This window comes from Bidens hawaiensis, unplaced genomic scaffold (genome assembly GCF_021521415.1).
Source record: "Bidens hawaiensis isolate Kalapana, Puna unplaced genomic scaffold, B.hawaiensis_p1.1 tig00015976_1, whole genome shotgun sequence".
Taxonomy (NCBI): domain Eukaryota; kingdom Viridiplantae; phylum Streptophyta; class Magnoliopsida; order Asterales; family Asteraceae; genus Bidens; species Bidens hawaiensis.
Window position 1 is genome coordinate 220306 of NW_027492439.1, and position 21428 is coordinate 241733.

General features: G+C 34.8%; 2 protein-coding genes across 2 annotated transcripts; one reads left to right on the forward strand and one right to left on the reverse strand.

Annotated features, from left to right (window-relative positions):
- Nucleotides 1–1591: 1591 nt before the first annotated feature.
- LOC143550237 (F-box/FBD/LRR-repeat protein At2g04230-like) lies at nt 1592–2803 on the reverse strand. The gene has a single exon (XM_077040930.1). It carries the CDS (start codon nt 2801–2803, stop codon nt 1592–1594), a length of 1212 nt encoding a protein of 403 aa, XP_076897045.1.
- A 15110-nt stretch (nt 2804–17913) lies between these two features.
- On the forward strand, nt 17914–18804 carry LOC143550238 (uncharacterized). The gene has a single exon (XM_077040931.1). It carries the CDS (start codon nt 17914–17916, stop codon nt 18802–18804), a length of 891 nt encoding a protein of 296 aa, XP_076897046.1.
- The last annotated feature ends 2624 nt before the right edge of the window (nt 18805–21428 follow it).

Sequence of the window (21428 nt, forward strand, 5' to 3'; positions counted from 1 at the left end):
ATTTGCTAGATTTGCACCTCTCCGAGGGGAGGACGTCCCAAATTAACTTGGGCCGAGAGGATTAGGCATGATTTGCTAGATTTGCACCTCTCCGAGGACATGGTTGAGGATAGGAATTCTTGGAGACGTAGGATTAAGGCTAAGGACTTTTAGGAGAAACGTAGAGTTTTGATTATAATTCTATCATAGGAGGTGTTTCTTTACCTTATTTCGAGTGAAAAGAGATATATTACTATAATACCCTTTCCTCAAATTAGTATTTATAGCACATATTTAGTATTCATTACTAATATCACTTTTATTATTGATCTATTTCTATATTTAGTACAACTATTATTACTATAACACATTTAGTATTCATTACTAATATCAATATTATTACTGTAATACATATCTAGTATTGATCTTTCATTATAATATTATCACTATTATTACTATTATCACTACTACTACTATTATTGGTCTATTCATTACTATTATCACTATTATTACTATAACGCATATTTAGTATTCACTACTAATATCTCTATTATTATTGATCCCATGCATATGGTTTTCGAGCCGAGGGTCTCTCTGGAAGCAACCTCTCTATCTTTTGGGATGGAGGTATGGTTTGCCTACATCTCACCTTCCCCAGACCCTGCTAACAGCTTTGCTATTGGTGGGATTTATACTGGGTATGATTGTTGTTGTTTGTTCAAGTAACAAGGGAGGTCCTAGCCCTTTAAAGACTAACATTTGGATTCGGCACGTCAACATAAATTGCCTGAACAACTTGATAACCTTTGGCGGCGGAGAGATATTTAGGGTCAGGGTCGTTTGGGTTTGGCCTGTATGAACCGATCACATGCACCGCTGGTAGTTTCAAGCTTCGGTTTCAGTCATCAACTGAGCGAGGTGCAGCCGTGCAGTTATGTAATTAATTATTCTTCAAGCTTGAATTCGACTTGCACTTTACATCATGTATGATCACTGAGATGTCGAATCAAGTTCAAGTTTAGTTTAATGTTGTCGAACACCTATTTGAAACCTAGAAGCAACTTGACAGAATCTTGTGCTTCTGTTGTTACTCCATCTTCAGTTGGTTTTGGTAACCTGCGAGCGCCGAAACAACATTACATAAATGCGATAGTAACTCGACTCGGTCATTTGTTACTTGCATTGACTGGACAACTGCAAAAGTGCATTAAAGCAGTGGTGGACACAAAATTTATCGCTATATGTCTATATGATTTTTTCTCTGACCGATGTTGGGCTGGGTCACATAATAATAAGACAAAAACCATTTTAAATTCAAAAACATAATAAAAGTACGTTAATCGTCAATTTGATCGATCCATCTTGACATATTTTACTATTCTGAAACTGTTTAACTTTAGCCGTCGGCCGGGACACAAAAACTTTTGAATAATTGATCCCGACTTAATAAGAGATCACATAACAATAAGGAATTAGATATCATGTGACAATTATAATAACTTAGCACAAACATTAATTAATACTCATATTAAAAAAGAATAACTTCCATTAAAGTTCAATAGTGCTTACAAATCAATATCTCTAGCTAGTTCAACCATGGAATGTATGCTAATCATAGTCTAATTGTATTGAATGGCCTGCAATCGTATTTATGCGCGTTTGAACATGGAGAATGCAGTGATTGTGCATTCTGAGCACCAGGATATATCATAGTGCACTTGGCACCAGGTGACTTGCGTAACAAGTAACGTTTCACATCGAAAACATCTCTAAAAGCTTCACCCAACGACTTGCAGTCGCCTTCAAACAACTTCTGCTGATAAAATAAACTAAAATCCACCTCCAAAGTCTTCAAATCCCGAAAGGGTGAACACCGATTCTCCAACTCCTTTAGAAACAACGAGAGCAGAAGAACAACAGACGAGTAAATCGTAAGTGATTTCACGTTACATAAAACCTTAAACACCATCATAAGATCATCAAACAGTGTCCTCTCTTTAAGTTTTGGGCAAAGTCCATTGTACTCGATTATCACCGTGTCAAGAACAGGAAGACCGAGTGTAATTTCAAACCGCGGGAAATTATTCCCCCGGAACTCGAAATATTCAAGGTTTGGAGTGGTGAGATTACACCGGTTGACATATTTATTGTAGTACACAATTGTTAACTCCAAAAGATGCAGAGCGTGTACGCTCAAAGTGTTTCCATCTGTTTGAAGATGACAACAAACCAATTTTAACTTCTTTAACGCGGGAAACCCTGAAAACGGATCAAGATCCGTAATAATCACCCTTTTGAGATGCAAACTGGTGAGATTCTTGAATGATCCGGATCTCGGTCCGACGAAAAACGAGCAACACATGGGTTCGAGGCTGCCTAGCTTCAAACTTTTTAACGAATCCCACGAAGCATGCGACATGTTCGGCCAACTCGTGTCTTTTCTAGCCCGGATAATATTTGCATCGAGTTCTTCAGCACCCTCCTTAAACGCGTAATCGAAAACCGTTTTCAAGATCTTGGCGCTGCATGTTCCACCTCGTGTGAAGCTTAGTTTAACCAACAGAGCCGACCGAGGAACAGATAACGCAGCGTTAACGAACTTGTTGAAATCATTGAGTTTTCTAAAACGATAGGAACTGAAGTTGAGAACAGGAACATAAGTCCATTTAGAAGACCATGTTTTCGACAACAACGAGGTTTGAAACGCGTGTTCGGTTTCAAGAGATGAAAGAATTCGAAACTGCAGGTCTTCTGGTAATGCCGTAAGCCTGTCCGCCCTTGCTGTGTTGGTTTCTTGTTCTTCACGTAACCTTTTGATCGCCATTATTGTATGTGGTTCTGAAACTCTGTCGGAGATGAGGGTTAAATCAAGATATATATATATTGATTTGTTTGAGTTGTATATTAGGTAAGTAATTAAATATATTACATAACCTCTTTGACCATCTCTTCACCTATACCCAAACTCACTCTTGCGATTATCAAATACTATTTGTAATTAAAAATAAAAACCAACCCCCAAGTGATTAAATACCTTAAATACACCCTACTTTAAAAAGAAAAAAAAAATCGTTATGATCGTGTTGCACCCAATATTAATATATATATCTATTAAAAAAAATCATTTTGTCTAATTCTTATTGATTTAATTCACTAATTACCATATATATCTTACAATCTTAAAATTTATGACCATTTAAATAATTTAAAATTAAATTCAATACCTTTGTAACTGTTTTTCTTTTCCCTAAATTCTAACCCTAGAAATTTTCCGAAATTAAATCTCAGCATTATAGCATAACAGTTACAGTGCGGTTTCTCTCTACTCTCCCACTCCTTTTCTCACGCTGATTCTTCTTTTTCTTCCCTATAACTCTCATTCACAACATCTTTATCCTTAAATCGTGATGCCCACCATCAATTCTTAGTCTCTTCCAAGTCGTTCAATTAACAAACAGGTAATGGTTCTTATTACATCTATTCTTTTACTTTTCCAAACCCTAAATTCAATCTTTTGGTCATCGATCAATTAGCCAATGATTTATGTCGCTTACATTGTTGCTACATAAGTTTCATATTTTCTTACTTGTATTTGTTATTTTACTAATTTTCATTCTTTTTAGTTCAATCAGGTACATGGTTTTTAACAAACATAACATTATTCATGGGCACCGGGTTAGGGTTTCTTCATTTTCTAGCTTTTTTTTTTAAATCAAGAAATGAATAAATATAGCATTATTCATGTACATCAGGTCAGGGTCAGGATTGACTCACCTAATACTGGATAGGGTTAAGAAAGAAGAAACCGAGCAGCTCGCTAACAAATACTTTATAGGGTCTGGAAGGATGTTAATGGTGTTGAAAAGGTTGAGGTTACTCTTTTTAACTTCATTTGATTAATATAATTTTGCTTAGGAATATACATTTGTTAAATTTATTTAATGATAGGTTGATTTATATTCTTAGCCCCATATGGAAAATAATAAAACAAGTACCACACTCTTTGATCTTTTTCTAATGTAGTGTTTTATGTTTGTCATAAACTTCCTGATGTGTGCTATTTTGATATAGTCTTCAATTAAAATGCTTTTTAGTTAACTAAACATGATTAAACAAGATTTTATCAATATAATTATCTGAATCTATATATCTATTAAAAAAATTCATTTTGCCTCATTTTTATTGGTTCATTTTATTATATTCCAAAAATAACAAGTAATCATAGAGTTTCTTACTAATAAAATAATTCAAAAATAAAATCAAAATTTACAATTCAGTTCGATGCGTTTCCATCTTTGAGTCAAATCAATTCTGGAACCATATCTGTTTTTCACAACCCTAATTTACATCCTCTTCTCCCCCTCTCCTTGTTTGCGAATCACACAAATCCAGTTGTTAAACCTAATTTTCACTGTCAATTGTTTATGGTATTGTTGGCTCTTTGATTTGGAGACTTGTAGCAGATTAAATATCATTGCCACTGAAGTTCTGTGCTTGGCGTGGCAAAATTGCAGGATGTCAAGTACCTTATGCTAACTCTATTATAGCCATCACAGGTTGATTACTTTGAACAAATATGAGCTTCTTTATTATGATTGATAGTTTTTATTTTGGTTTCTTTATGTGGTGATGCAACGTTTGTGATTGGATCTTTGAGTGGTGTTGGGATGTTTGTTGATCAGGTTCAAATCGGAAAAAAAGAAGACACTAGTAATCTGAAAAAAAAGCAAACCGGAAAAAACCTTTTGGTAAGCAATATCAACACTAATAGTTTTGTATTCGTAATATTGTAAAAGTAATGAAGAGATTCTAAATTTGGAAGTAACTTTTTGTGTGCTACATCAGTGCAAAATCTCATTTTAAGGAGAATAGCATGTCCTTATTAAACATACAAATCACATTGGTAACTTTTTCTTGACGTGGTATTTTTCTCTACAAACCAAATGAATCCAGCTTGCAAAAGTGTATGATTAGAAACTATGTATCTTTTTTTTTATAGATAATGCTAGAGTTATTGTGAATCCTAAGGGAAAAATGAACGGTAATTTTAATAACTGTTACTACCCTTGCATCGTATTTGGGTTATATGTAATCTCCTATTTATCAAACGAATCAAATTTAAAAGGATCAATTTAAAAAAAAATTGAGACCCGTTTTACAAATATCATGGTATATGTAATTTGTTATCTTATTTATAGGATTCTCCAACTCCTTCCTGTAACTAGGTCACTCCTATTTTCATTTCTTAAGATGTTTCTGTGGATGTTCCATTGACTGATGAAAAGGTTGAATTGAATTCGTGCCTATTAAAGACGCAAAGCTCAAACAAAAGTCAATTGATGCTTATGATGTTGATGCTTAAATAGTATGTTGGTAACAAAAAGCAATAGTGAAGACGGAAAAGGCAAGTTTGATGGTGATGAAGGGGTTATTTTTATTACCTTAAGCTTGGAAAGTGATCGTTTTTAACTGTTTTCTGAAGGATGATAACAAAGGGATGCTTTCAAGACAATAATTGTTTTAAATTTATGTTTTGAGTTTGTTTTTTGTTTCTTAGACATTTTGTTGATTTTCTGTTTGATTTGTTTGTGGTCATAGGTTTAGAGTTTTTGTTAGAATTTTATGTTTTGGTTTGCTTTGATATCATTACAATAAACAAATGTTTTTTTATGATTGTTTGTTTTTCTTGTCATTTTTGACTCTTAAACACAGGACATTTAACCTAATACAACAAAAGTTGGGCTAGCCCATACACCGAACAACTATATATGAACTAAAAAATACTTAACCAATTTAAGGAAAGTTAATTGTGGAAATTTAATTGCTTCATCAATATAATCAAATTTATAATTGTTTTCATATAAATATGAATTGCGATTAAAAACCATGTTGCTGTCTGAAATTATATATGTTTCTGTTGAAGATTTCTATATTTTTACGCGTGTCGTACACGGGTTAATAATCTAGTATTATATAAATAGAATAAACATAGATTATGATTAAACCATATGTAATATGTTAGATATTGAATAGGCTAGATATATTTTGAGATTGGGTATTTTTTCTAACGGCTATGTTGTCCAATGAATTTTTTTAACTAGTATTGAAACCGATAGAACCTTCTTTCACAAGCTACCTACATTAGTGGCGGCTGTGCCCTCGTTAACTTTGAACTACCTAGGAGGGGTACCCGTAAGGTGCCCCCCTCCCCCCAAGATATGCCTAAAATACAGAGCCGGCTTTGTGGCAGGACTGGGTGGTTGACGGATCCTAGCCCGCCATCCCGACAGGCCCGAATTTTAATATTTTTGAAGTTATATATAAAGGAAAGGGTTCATGTACAAAATAATCTTAACATGTGAACGTAAGAAACAATACTAGTATATCAAAAATGATAGCGTAGAAAAAATATCAATTACAATACCAATCTACATAAGCAATATTTTATAAAAATAAATAAGAAACCTAATAATAACAACAAAATAATCAAAATCAGCAACAAAATAATAACAACATATACTTATAACAACATAAGAAAAAGAAAACATAATATTAACAACAAAATGTAAATCAACAAATACTTATAACGTCTCATAATTGGAAATCAGTATATATGAACAAAAAAGAACAACAAACAATTATAAAAACTAACATAATAATAACAACAAATTGGTTCTCACCGTTTTCATGTTAAAAATAAAATATATTTGATCATGAAACTATATATATATATATAGGGGAGATTTCAATTAAGAACCCCTTTGAGTTTTAAGAACTCGAAAGAACTCAGTGTAACGATTTTTTTTACACATGCGTAATATATGTAAGTTACATACACGTAAAAAAATTACAGAATTTTTTACGCACTGAGTCGACTTTTTACACATGTGTAACGGACGTAAAAGTTAGTGTAACCACTTACATATTTATTCTCTCTCCTATTTTGACTTTTTGCCATATTTAATCTCAACCACATATTCCAATCCATTTAATTAAATGTGTGGCCTGGAATTGAGTTCTTAAGTTCTTAAAACTCAACATGGTTCTCAAAATATCCCTCCTCTATCTCTCTCTCTCTCTCTCTCTCTCTCTCTCTCTCTATATATATATATATATATATATATATATATATTCTTAATGTTTAAACCAAATTACTCAACCAATTTAAGAATCAAATTTTATTTTTCTCCTTCGACCCAAAAATTTTCATGATTCTTGAAGACAACCTGCTAAAATATGAGTTACATGTTATCAAAAATCGTTCCTTCTTTACATAATAAGCTGATAAAGGAACGTATCACTACTACTACACGTGATGGGACATGTATATATATGATGTCTACATATATACAAATTATGTTTCTTTCATCTAAAGATGAGTTAAGCGTCGGAGTTTGAGTATGTGGAAAAACGAGTTTTTCTTTTTGTTTTTAATTATAGCTTCTACCTTGACTCATTGATAGTGTTTCTAAATTTGAATCAACATAGTAACTCATAGCACATGGAGTCATCTTATTTTTCTTTCAAAATTAAAAAGAAAAAATTTTCGTTTGAATACCTATGGTTTGATCATTCCATCTATTTGTATACGATTTCGAAACCTTTAACGCTTTGAATACAAATATATTTTAACTATATCAATTTACATACAATTTCCAAACAGAGTTAACAAATCTGTTACTTTCGTCAATTTCAATTATAAAAATTAATCCCTGTCCTCTTTTAAACCCTAACACCCCTTTTTGTTGTAACGCTCCGATCCCGGAGCCCCACTTTAGCTTGGATTTACTCATAAACATAGTTCTAAAATCAGTGTTCATTAAAACTTTTCATGGAATCATTAAAACTTCATGCATTACATTACACATCATCGAATATTGTCTTAACAAAAGTACACTTGTCTTAAAACATATCATATTAATTCATGACATTCCTTTCTAAGATGCCAGTCTTCCAGTCCCTGCCACGTGCCATCCTTAAGCCAGCTCCTTCAATCTATTTACGTGCGTGCATACTAAAAGTCAGCTACACTGAGTGAGTTCTAGTTAAGCAGGTAACATACATCTCATTCTCATTCTTACACATTTATGTATTTATATATATCCGAAGACACATATTACGTTCGCTCTTACGTTCATACTTCTTCTTACTTTAGTTATTTCATATGTACATATCGTTCTACGTTTTAAAGAGCCTTTCACCTTATAACCTTCGCAGATATTATTAGGGTCTGCAACCCTTTCATTCTTCGCATATATTATTAGGGTATGCAACCCCTTTATTCTTCGCATATATTATTAGGGTATGCAACCCTTTATGTATTAAACTATACATATCATACATACCATCCATACATTATACACCACAAACTTACCATCCTTTCATTAGTTGTATCTATTCTCATATACCTCTTCACACATACGTTTAACTCTTTCTATGCTAATTAGGTATATTTATAAACATTCATGCGGCGTACACTTACCAGTTAAGGTAACTGTATTAACTAATGACATTGAGTATGCACACAACCCCAAAACATATCGCAGAAATGGGGCTAGAAACTCACTTGGGTCCTGTTTCTCTCTGAGTTAAGTGTAGTGCCCCTCCTTAGCTGCGCACGGCTAACTGTATAACAAGGCACGAGTATCAATTATCTATCACATCTACTTCTTACATCTAGGTGAATGAGACCCTCAACTAACGGGGGTCTGGGGGCAGCGCCCCTGGTATCGGGGTCTAGGGGCGGTAGCCCCTAGTAGGGTCCAAGGGGCAGAGCCCCTGGCTGGGGTTGAGCCCCAGGTCAGCTCGGAAAAAAAATTATTTTCATTAACAGTCCTTTAACAAAAACGCATCAGAAAATTAATCGGGTCACATTTTAATAACAACTTAAACAATTTCGCATGGGAGGAATTTCGCATAGAATTTCGCTTCGCATAGCCTGTTTCGCTTCTCAAGGCTGAGCAAAGCGAAATACCTATTTTGCTTCTCATGGCTGAGCAAAGCGAAATACCTGTTTCGCTTCTCATGGCTGAGCGAAGCGAAATGACTGTTTCGCTTCTCATGGTTGATCGAAGCGAAATGACTGTTTCGCTTCTCATGGTTGAGCAAAGAGAAATGCCTGTTTCGCTTCTCATGGCTGAGCGAAGCGAAATGACTGTTTCGCTTCTCATGGCTGAGCGAAGCGAAATGCCTTCCTTTCTTCGTTTTTACCATTTTAAAGCCATTTTACTTCTTGGCTCTTCCTCAGGACCTGATTTTTACTCTTTCTCAACTTTCGACACATTCTGACCCCATGCACATGATCCTGAACCCATATCTCTCATAGTCGAAACGCCACCTTTTTACCTTAAAGTGCACCCAAGAGTTAATAACTTACCAAGTTTATATTTTTCTTACATTTCACAACCAGATCTACCATTATATCTGTTTGCATGCCGATTCTAACCATAAAACTTAACCATTTAAACCGAAACCTACCTTTTGCTTCGGGTTCGAGTTCAGATCCGGACAATACGAGGATCTGGACGTGTTCTTGTTGTTTGAAGACACTTGGTCACCAAGATCTTCCTTACTTTAGCCCGGATTCGGATTCAGGTCTTGAGAGAGTGTGTGTGTGTTCTAGGGAGTGTGTGTGTGTGTTTTGGGAAGAAATGGTGAAGGGATGGGGGGATGGCCTTATATAGAGGGCTATGGACCCCACCACCCACTTCCTTCACCAATCCCAATCCTTATCCAATATAAACACGCACAAAATTAAACGAGCGACACACACGAAACAATAATTTTCTTTTATTTAGTAATCTCGTAATACGGATGTTACATTTGTTCATACGTCTCCCCCAAATACTTCATTTGAACCTTAACCCCCCTCTTCGTTCATACCGTCTTCCCCAAAGTAAAACGATGGTAATCTTCAATTGTGTTCTTTAGTAGCAGAAATTGTCTCGGGGCTTCTGAATTCGATTAAGAATCACAAAGAAATGGTCCGGAAACAGGATATGGAGAACAAGAGATTGAAACATGTTCTATTTTGTAATCTGGTTTTCTTTGTAATCTATTATCTTGTCAATTAACATGAAAAATTGGGTAATCATTTGTAAAGGTCAATTTGTAAATTTGTTAAATGTATATGGATGATTTTACAAGTTATGAAATGAAGGTTTGCATTTAGTTTTTTTATGATATGCTCGATTGGGTTATTTTTGGCTTTATGGATATGGGCAAGTATTATGAATGTTTATTTTTTGATCTTCTAGGAGTCATTGAAGGATTTTTATTTTTTCTTGAACTGGCCATTAAAGGATTAATCTACATTATATCATTTACCAGATCATTGCAAGGGTTAATTTTTAATTGAAAATGATGAAAGTACCCCTGGCATATTTGGGGTTTAACAGATTTGTTTAAATCCGTTTAGAAGTTGTATACAAATTGATATAATTAAAATATATTTAATTGTATTCAAAGCGTTAAAGGTTTTGAAATTGTATACAAATATATGGAACGATCAAACCACAGGTATTCAAATGGAAATTTTTCAATTAAAAATGACGGGCTAGAGGATTTCCTATAAGTTAATGAAAGAGCCCAATGCACAAAAATTGCATGTTGGGTCTTTGAAAGAGTTCATATCATTTAGATAATAACATCTATGAATCATCTTAGATTATTACTAAACCATATGGTTAGATATTGAATAGGCTGAATATATTTTGAGATTGCGTATTTTTTTTAATGTCTATATTGCCGTCGTTCAATGAATCTTTTAATAGGTATTGAAACCAATAGAGCCTTCTTTCACAAGGTACCTGCATAAGTGGCAGTTGTGCACCCATTACCTTTGAACTACCCAGAAGGGGTACTCGGAAGGTAACCCGCCCCCACAAGATACGTCTAAAATATCAGTTTAACATGTAATCAGAAGTCATTCCTTCTTTACTTAGGGGGTGTTTGGGATTCTTTATTTTACCTCCTTATGGCTTATATAAGTCATAACTTATAAGTTAAAAAGTTATAATTTATGACTTATACACTCACATAGTTTATCTTTCCCAAACACCTTATAAGTTATAAGTCATAAGAAAATAAAACAAGCAAATCCCGAGCGCCCCTTTAATATGCTGATAAAGTAGCACATCACTACTACTACTGCACATGATGGGACATGTATATATATGATTTCTACATGTATACAAATTATACTCGTTTCTTTCATCTATTGTCGATTTAAGCATAGAGTTTGAGTTTGTGGAATAGCATGTTTTTTTACAGCTTCTATCATGACCCGTTAGTAGTGTTCCTGAATATGAATTAGCATAATGACTTAGAGCACATGAAGCCGTCTTCTTATTCTTCTGTCAAAAATAAAAATGACAGATTATCTGATATTTCTGTTAGTTAATGAAAGAGCCCAATGCACAAGAAAATGCAAGTTGAATCTTTGAAAGAGTTCATATCATTTTGATAATTATTAATTTGATCTTGTTTACCAAGAAGTTCTATGGTTCGATTCTATATAGCCCTAAAGCGCTATACAATTTCAAACAATTCATATAAAAAAGCGAATATTCGAATACAAAAAATTGTATCTTTTTATTTGATTTTTCGCGTCATTGTTTTAACTGAGTGATTGCTTAATCAAAATAAAATCATTCCTATAAGCTCATTGATGCAGTTTTGAAAGCTATCAATGGCTCAAGACACTCATAATAATCAAAGACGATAAAACAAAACAAAGGTTCAAGAACAAAGTTCTTATAATTTATTTAAAAAAAATAATTAATCTAAGTTTATATCCCCGTATATATAGAGTTCCAAGAGATAAACAAAATAAAAGGAATGCTAGCAAAAATTCAAAAAACAAGTAAATACTAAATGAAAGATAAACTATTGAAATATTTAAAACTTGAGAATAAGGATCCACACATCACTCATTTACTGGGAAAGAAAAAAACATATTTCATTTCAATAGACCCAATTGATCTTTTCATGAAACAAATCAACTTTTCTTCATTTCATATGAATTTTTACAGAGATTAAAAAAATAAAAAATAAAAACACAAAAAAAAAAGTAACTAGAGGAGTCTTCAACAAGTTCTATGTCTTAACCTCCTTGACGCCTCTCTCTCTCTTTTTCACACCACCCATCACTGCCAGATTCGTCGGTAGAACCAAACTCATCGCATTATAGGTTCATCGGTGAAACCGTTTGAACCAACCTCAAAACATGGATTTTGTCATAGCTATATTCACAAAATCTTAAATATTACAAAAAATTTTAATCATGTTATATGAAAGTTTAAAATAACAATATAATTTAAGTTGATTTTTCTTGAAAAGAATTTTTAAATAGTAAAGGTTTTTTTGTTTATGGTGATAAATGATTATTTACCTATTAACCACATCAATGTCTCTCAAGATTCAAATTTTATAAATATGATAAAACTCTAAAGAGATAAATATGTTATTTTTCTTAAAGTTGTAAAGACAAATGTACTCTTTACTTGAAAGGGTCTTAAAACGTTTATTAAAAAGTTATAACATAAGATAGAAAATAAAAGCACTCACACTAAATGCGCATGTGTCTGAATCCAAACGTAATTGACAAGTAGTATGAATGCTATGCGTTAGTCTTAAACCATATCTCCAGATGGGCAAGGATCCCGTAGATACTTTTGACTTGCGTGTGTATGTTAGTGTTACCTCCCAGGGACAAAGGAGCCCTACTGAGCTTTATAGAAAACTATATTTATGTTGTAGAAATATTTCAAAAAATATTTTGGAGTCAACGATTCACCAACATATCGCTAACATTTTTTCTTACTGCTTTACAGGACTCAAACATGTTAGATCGGGCAAGAAGAGGATTGGTAATATATAGTCATTAGATTGCTATATGATGGCTTAGATGTTTGAAATCTAAAAGAATGTAAATTATATTTTCATAGAAATGCTTTATAATATTAAATAGGCATTTCAACCCAACATTTTATAATAATAATATTTTCTTAGAAGACTTTCGCTAAAAGAAAACAACCCTGATATATTTGCAAAATTGGTACCAACTATTGGTTATGCGTCTAGCCTTGGGGACGGGTTTGACAAGTGCTTCCTCAAGGACAAAACAAAAGTAACAGAGCAAGTCGAGGAGGTGATAGCCAGTCGGTCAAGTCGGGTTCGCAGAATCGTCAAGGGCCATTGGAACTCAGAGAGGGAATTTGGGTAACTAGAGGGATGAAAGGGTTGAAGATTGAAATGTAAGAGATGGTGGGGATATGAAAAATGAATATGAAGATGGTCAGGGGGTTACTATCAGCAGGTTTACATGTTTACAAACATTTGTCTCGGGAGAGTCAAAACATGTTTACAAACATAAAAACTATTAGACTGGTTCATCGATTAAGCTGAAAACATGGATTTTGTCATAGCTATATTCAAAAATGTTTAGATATTACACAAAAGTTAAACCATATTATATGAAATTTTAAAATAACAATATAATTGAAGTTGGTTTTCTTTAAAAGAATTTCTCAATAGTAAAGGCTTTTTTGTTTAAGATGATAAGAGATTAATTACCTAGAAACCACATAAATGTCTCTTAAGATACAAATCTTATAAATATGATAAAATTCTAAAGAGATAGATATTTTTATTTGTCTTAAAACTAAAAAGACAAATATACTGTTTATCTTGAAAGGGTCTGAAAGTGTTTATAAAAAGTTATAAACTTATAAAACAAGATAGAAAATAAAAACACTAAGACTAAATACGCATGTGTCTAGATTTAAATATAATTAACAAGTGGCAGGCATGATATGCGTCAGTCTCAAACCATATCTCCAATAGGCACAGTTCCCGGACATACTATTGACTTGTGTGTATATTATAATGGTACGCCCTAGGAGACAGAGCAAATGCCCTACTGAGCTGTAGAAAAACTGTATTTGTGTTTTAACAAAATTTTCAAAAAAGGCTTTAGAGTCGGTCAACATTTCACCAACATATCACTTACATATTTTCAAACTGTTTTACAGGATATCAGATAGGTTAGATCAGGCATGAAAGACTAGGTAGAAGATTGAATATATAGTCATTAGGTATTTGGCCCAGAAGTTTGAGTTCGTAAGTAATAAATATTATATGTTCTTGGACATGTTTTGTATTATCAAAAGACTATTTAAATCACGAGAGTTTATGGAAATAATATTTTGTTAAAATACTTCGCTAAAAGAAAACAACTTTGAAATTTATAAAACCGGGTACCAACTATTGGTCATACGTTCAGGCCTCCGAGACCGTATGTGACAGAATCTGACCAAACTTTCTAAATGAAAGCTGTTCCTAACATATTAATTTAGTTGACTGAAGTTTTTATAATTTTTAGAAATTATTCATATTTTTAATACTTTATCTATACTGTGACAGTATGCTGTTCAACCTTGTTTTCATTTTCCTTTTTTAAGTGCAAGTTATCATATCATCATATCTTTATAATCCTTAGTTATTTATTCTTTAAACACAAACTAAAACTAGGCTTATTACTTTTATTCGGGCTTAAACGTTAGGATATTCACTCGCTTAAGCTTATTTATTCCTCATCTCAAATGCTTACCTCTAATTATGTGAGTTTCATAATCCCTTTAACATTTTTACATAATATTTTGGGGTGTAGCATGTTCAAACTTCACTACTTATTTCATTTTCAATACGGTTCACATATATGTTTTCATATGTCGTTTTCCATTTCATGATTGTACAAGCTTTTACATGCTAAGGCCTAAGTGCAAAGTGTTTAATTTATGTTGTTGAAGTGGATACACGTACACATATGATCATACTCATACTCAAAGTATGAGGGTTTGACGGGACGTACCCACGCTTCTTAGTAATTCGACTATAAGTAGAATGGAATGGAGGTTTTCATTTGTTAGTAATTTGACTTATTGTCAAAGTGAAAGGGAGTTTCATTTACTTTAATGCGTTACGTTTATATACTATATATATTCAGAATTTATGAAATCCCACCAACATACTGGTGATCATCTATTTATTTTAAACATCCTATAGGTGTTAATGTTTTGAAACACCCATAATTTTTATTTATAAAATATTTAACAATAAACTCTTTGCGGAAAATAGGCCCATATTTTTTTTTAACTTGCTAGACATATCTATAATATATATAAACGAAAACCCTAAAATCCTACATCTCGCGATGTGGTCGCTCCCCCCTTTTATGGAAGTCACCAGATTGTTTGATTTTTAAATAAAGGTCTCTCATTGAGTTAACCTAAATTCATGGGTATGGGTCTTACTGAAGCCAGATAGCTCTTAAACGGGTTATAACATCTCATTAAATTAAAAATTAATCTTACCAATTATTTGATATGAAAATCCTATAAAATAGGATATACTAAAATTTAATATCCAATTTAAAAAGAAAAAGATATTATTTATAATTAATAAACAATTTTATAGTAAAAAACATAAGCGGGTCATGGGTCACTAAATCCAAATAGCTTTTAAACGGGTTATAACATATCATTTATTTATGAAACTCTTTTATCATCAAACCATAAGTATATTATTAACTTTCTTACAATAAAGAAAATCAAAATCCAAAAAATAAATATTAAAAAAGAAAAATGTAAAACAACCATTCTCTCAAGCTATCAGATTGCTTTATTTGTAAATGAAAGTTTCTCACGCATTTGACCCGAATTCACGGATAAAGGTCTCACCAAACTCAAATAGCATACATATATAAATATTGAAAACGAATAATGTAAAACAAACCCATACAGGATAAAATCTAGTATATAAATATATTGGTTTAACTCCTCTTCTTCCATAAAATTTTGACATGACCCATTCGTAAAAAACCAATCCTTATGGAAAATGAAACCTGTTTAATCACAAAATAATCATTTACCAAGCATATACTTGACTTACATGTTTGTGACTCACGATCATTTAGGTAAAACTACACCGATGGTATACTCCAAAACACGTTATATAAGAAAGCTCAACTTCATAAAGATAAACTACATATTTGACGAGTATAACTTTATATAGCGCCATTTCATTGACTCGCTCCCAAGACTTGATCACGCGCGCCTTTGACTAATGGACCTCATTATTCCACATAACTTGACCGCTCTGATAATTAATCTTGATAGTATCACCTGCATGCTACCATCACAAAAACATTAGCAAAAGCTAAGTGAGAGCTCATTAACATGCATATTATTAACAAACAAAAAGATAAGTGTTGTCCATGAGTCATCACAGCTAGCCCCAGGCATCAATCCTGCTAACTTAAACACACAAAAGCCGAACACATAAGAATACACCTTGATGTATGATACGACAGGTCCATTGTATACGCTAGTCACTTAGTGTACACAAAGCGTTGCAATCGGTGTATCATAAACTCGATGGCACGTAGCACCTACACCCTAGTGTAGGCTATGCCAAGAGTGGCGTAAAATACACCTTGTACAACTGACACGTTTTTCCCATCCTTTAACCAATCGCTTTCGATCTGTTTCTCTTTATTAGCCCTGAGGGTTAAAAGTCATAAACACTTCAAAGAACACTATTAGTATCTTATAAACATACTCAATCAAATCATGCATGCAAGGATTAATAATTCACAAGAACCATATGACAAAACACACGAATTCACGCATACGAGTATAGTTTCTATGTTTTCTTTACTTTATAACATTTTCATACGCATAACCGAGTTATACTTTCCACTATAGTTTACAAACAATAAACATAGATACTTTTAGGTTTACAACCATATAATAACCACGCCCAACTGGTTCTTAGTCCATTTCCCTTCAACTTGTAATTACTATAAGGTTTCTTTTATTTAAAAACAGGTTTGCGCAGCTGTAGGACTTCACTGTTCTCCCCCAATTACAGTGGGTGTTTTACTTAAAAATAAAAATCTGACAAAACTAGACTCTTAGAGCTTTCCGCCAATATATTATACGCTCTGATCGGAGTTTCCGTTAATTTACTATGAATTTTTAAACAGCGCTCAAAATCTGGAAAGAAGCTGAATATTCAGCTTTTGGGTCACACGACCCATTATCATTTTGTGCTCTTTCTTTAGTTATGGTTTTAAACCACCAAATCACCATCAAAACAACAAGTTATTGTTGACTTAAACCATACTCAATTATGGTTTCACTATTTTAGTAATTTAGACATTTCATCGAACACCTTGTGGGCATGAACTATAATCCACCAATTTTGACATATATATGAACTTGGTGTTTACTCTCTTTATTCACAAAGCAATTACACCTTCTTACTCGTTTTATCATGTAAGAGTTCATTCACAAAATCCCTAACACGGCTCGTTCATTTATCCACACTTTTCTTACAAATTCATATAATTCATAACATGCAATTAAACATATGACTCAAATGTTGGTTTAGTGTTGACCGAATCCCCAGGGGATAATTGTTAATAAAGGAAGGAAGTTAGTTTAATTTTTCGTTATTTAAATCCATTGTTTTGCATCATAAATCAGTCGAAGTTACTTGTAATCTTTCAGCTACGTTTTGAGTATTCAATAAACTGATTACATTCGAATGCAAATTTTGTATTGTTTCCTTTGATTAATATATGCAACCTGATCCAAATCTAACATTTGGTATCAGATTCTGATCCATTCGTATGCCAAAGTTCCTTCGATTCAACAACATGTCCTAATTCTTCAAAAGACAATTCAATATCCTTCCAATACCCAATTTTGACCCCTACCAATTACAATACATGGCAATTAAGATGGAGGCAATAATGGATGCTCACCGGAGACCGGTGTGGCCGTGGATGAGAAGAAATCCAAGCAAGCTCGTGCTTTCATCTTTCAGTCCATTCCCGAAGAGATTCTATCGCAGGCTTCGAAGAAGAAAATGGCTAAGGAAGTATGGGATTCCTTGAAATCCAGGTATGTGGGTGCTGAACGAGCACAAAAGGCTCGATTGCGGATATTAAAAAGTGAGTTTGAGGCCCTACAAATGAAGGACGGTGAAACCGTTGATGATTATTCCGGTATGGTCTCTAAATACAACAGTGTAGGGGCGTCTTTGGATGATGAAGAGTTGGTTCGTAAGTTGTTTGACACGGTACCGGAGAAGTTTATCAATCTAGTAGCATCCATCGAACAAAGTGCAGATGTTGAATCGATGCCGTTTGAAGAAGCGATAGCACATTTGAAGGCATATGAAGATAGACTCAGACTACGCCAAGCCAAACAACCTAGTGAAAATAGTTTGTTATTCACTAAGGTTGACTCGTCGAGCAGTTCAAAAGGGCAAGGCAAGAATCATCAATTTACGAGTCAGAATTCAGGTGGACGAGGAAAGACTGGTCGGGGTGGTCGGAATGGTTTTCGGGGACGTGGTCGCGGTAGGGGTAACCGTGGAGAACACGTTGCAAACCAAGAACAAAGGAACGGGTCGAGAAACAAAGACAGGAGGCATATTGAGTGTTTCAATTGCCACGAACTCAGGCACTATGCGTCTGAGTGTAATGAGCCAAAGGAGAAAAGAGATGAAGTTAATTTAACAGAAGCCAAAGAGGAAGAGCCAGCCCTCTATTTGTGTGTACACGGTGAAGACACAACTTCCATGGTTATGTTAAACGAAGATAGGGTGTTCCCGAAGACCGGTGACGACAAGGATGTGTGGTATGTCGACAACGGTGCGAGCAATCATATGACGGGTATGCACGGGTCGTTTGCTGAGCTAAATCAGAAGATAACGGGCCAAGTTCGATTTGGAGACGGGTCAAAGTTAAATTGAAGGCAAGGGTTCATTGGCGTTTGAAAGTAAAACCGGGTGAACACTTACTCATACATGATGTGTATTACATACCGGTGCTTAAAAGCAATATTCTTAGCTTGGGGCAACCAACTGAGGAAGGGTACGATGTTCACATGCACGGAAACATGCTAAAACTGTACGATGATCATGAGAGGCTCATAATGAAGATCCAGCGATCGGTGAACAGGTTGTACAAGATATCGTTGAAGGTAACTAAACCGGTGTGTTTAGGTGTTCATTTGGATAATGAAGCTTAGCTTTGGCATGCTCGAATGGGGCATGTAAACTTTACCTTGTTAGAGTCAATGGCCCAGAATGAGATTGTGGCTGGATTGCCACGTATTGTGCACCAAACTCAGGTCTGTGAGGGCTGTTTGGTGGCTAAGCAGACGAACAAACCAGTTCCAAAGGAAGCATAGTGGAGAGCTAGTGAGCCACTTGGGTTAGTTCATGCGGATTTGTGCGGTCCGATCATGCTACAAATAGCCGGAGGTAATTGTTACTTTATGTTAATAGTTGATGAATTCACTAGATATATGTGGGTCTATATTATTGAAACAAAGGATCAAGCATTCCAGCAGTTTAATTGTTTTAAGGCCCAAGTGGAGAAAGAAAGCAAGTATAAGGTGAAAATGTTACGAACTGATCGAGGTGGTGAGTTCACCTCACGACCATTTTATGAGTTTTGCAGAAATGAGGGCATAAAGAGACAGTTGACTGCTCCGTATACCCCAGAACAAAATGGGGTCGTGGAGCGCCGGAACCGAATGATTGTAGAGATGACCCGGTCATTGCTAAAGTCGATGAACATGCCTGAAAGGTTATGGGGAGAAGCTGTACGACATGTGGTTTACATCCTCAACAGTTACAACGAAAGCGGTGAGACGCACGACCCCGTACCAACTATGGAAGGGACACAAACCGAACCCTCACTCACCTGAGGGTGTTCGGTTGTGTCGGCTATGTAAAACAAATGAAGACTCATCTTTCTAAGCTAGATGATCGAGGTCATACTATGGTGTATTTGGGTGTGGAAGATGGAACGAAGGGATATCGGATGTTGAACCCGGTTAATAACAATATTGTAGTAGCCCGTAATGTTGTTTTTGTTGAAAACAAGAAATGGAATTGGGGTCAGTCGGGTGTCGAAAGACCCATGTCTGGATGGGCTGAGTTGTCGGTTCAAGGGCTAGATGTGGCTGGTCCGTCACGAGTGCAAGAAGGGTTTGAAGAAGCTGCAAGTCCTAAAACACCCGCTAACTACTAACCTGTGTTTAATGTTTCAGGTAATTTGAATGCAGATATACACAATCAAAGATCAGAATCATCTTCAAACACTATTCCATTTGATCACACACCCATTCGAGGGTTCAGATCGATGGACGGTTTGTATGAAGATACTGAGGCAATGAATGAAGAAGACATTAAAGACTTTTATGAAAGAAATCAAGAGTTGATGCTGATTGATGATGAACCGCTAACATATGATGAGGCAGCTATAAAACAAGAGTGGGTAGAAGCTATGAGGGCTGAACTTGACTCAATTTCTAGAAACAACATTTGGTCTTTGACCTGATTGCCATCTGGTCACAAGGCAATTGGGTTGAAGTGGGTGTTTAAAATAAAAAGGGTTGCAAAGTCACCAAGCACAAGGCACGTGTGGTAGCTAAAGGGTATGTGTAGAAAAAGGGTGTTGACTTTGAAGAGGCCTTCGCACCAGTGGCCCGGTTAGAAATAATCAGGCTCCTTTTAGCAATTGTAACAAAAGAAAGGTGGATTGTGCGTCATTTAGATGTCAAGTCCGCGTTTCTTAATGGCAAGTTAAAAGAAGAAGTGTATGTGACACAGCCGGTTGGGTTTGAAATCAAGGGAAAAGAGAATATGGTGTATCGACTGCATAAAGCCCTCTACGGTTTAAGGCAGGCCCCGAGGGCCTGTAATGCTCGATTGGACCAGTTCCTAAAAGACCTTGGGTTCAGTTTATGCGTGCACGAGCAAGCCGTTTACAAGGTACATGAATCGAATTCCATTCTTATTGTTGGAGTATATGTTGATGACCTGATTGTAACCAGGTCAAATGAAAGAAAGATTCATGAGTTCAAAAGAAGAATGAAGATGATCTTTGATATGAGTGACATGGGCAAATTGTCATATTATCTTGGTATACAAGTTGAGCAAACCAAGACTGGAATCTCAATGAAACAAGAAGTTTATGCAAAGAAGATTCTCGAGATGGCAGGTATGAGCAATGCTAATTCCACAACATTTCCCATGGTTCCAAAATTACAGCTCACAAAAGATGAAGATAGTGAAGATGTTGATCCCACAAAGTATAGGAAGTTAATTGGAAGTCTCCGGTATCTACTACATACTCAACCGGACCTCAGTTACTCGGTTGGTGTTGTGAGTAGGTTCATGCAAAACCCAAAGCTCAGTCACTTTACAGCAGTCAAGCAAATTCTGAGATTTGTTCGAGGTACTATGGGGTATGGGCTGAAGTATGTAACAGGTGGAAGTGGAAAGCTAATTGGGTACTGTGACAGTAGCTACGGTACTGATGTTAAAGATCGACGTGGCACAACAGGTATGGCATTTTATTACTC

Excerpts from the sequence above, each read along its gene's own strand:
- LOC143550238 (XM_077040931.1), top strand. The coding sequence starts at position 17,914 with ATGGCTAAGGAAGTATGGGATTCCTTGAAATCCAGGTATGTGGGTGCT.
- LOC143550237 (XM_077040930.1), bottom strand. The coding sequence starts at position 2,803 with ATGGCGATCAAAAGGTTACGTGAAGAACAAGAAACCAACACAGCAAGG.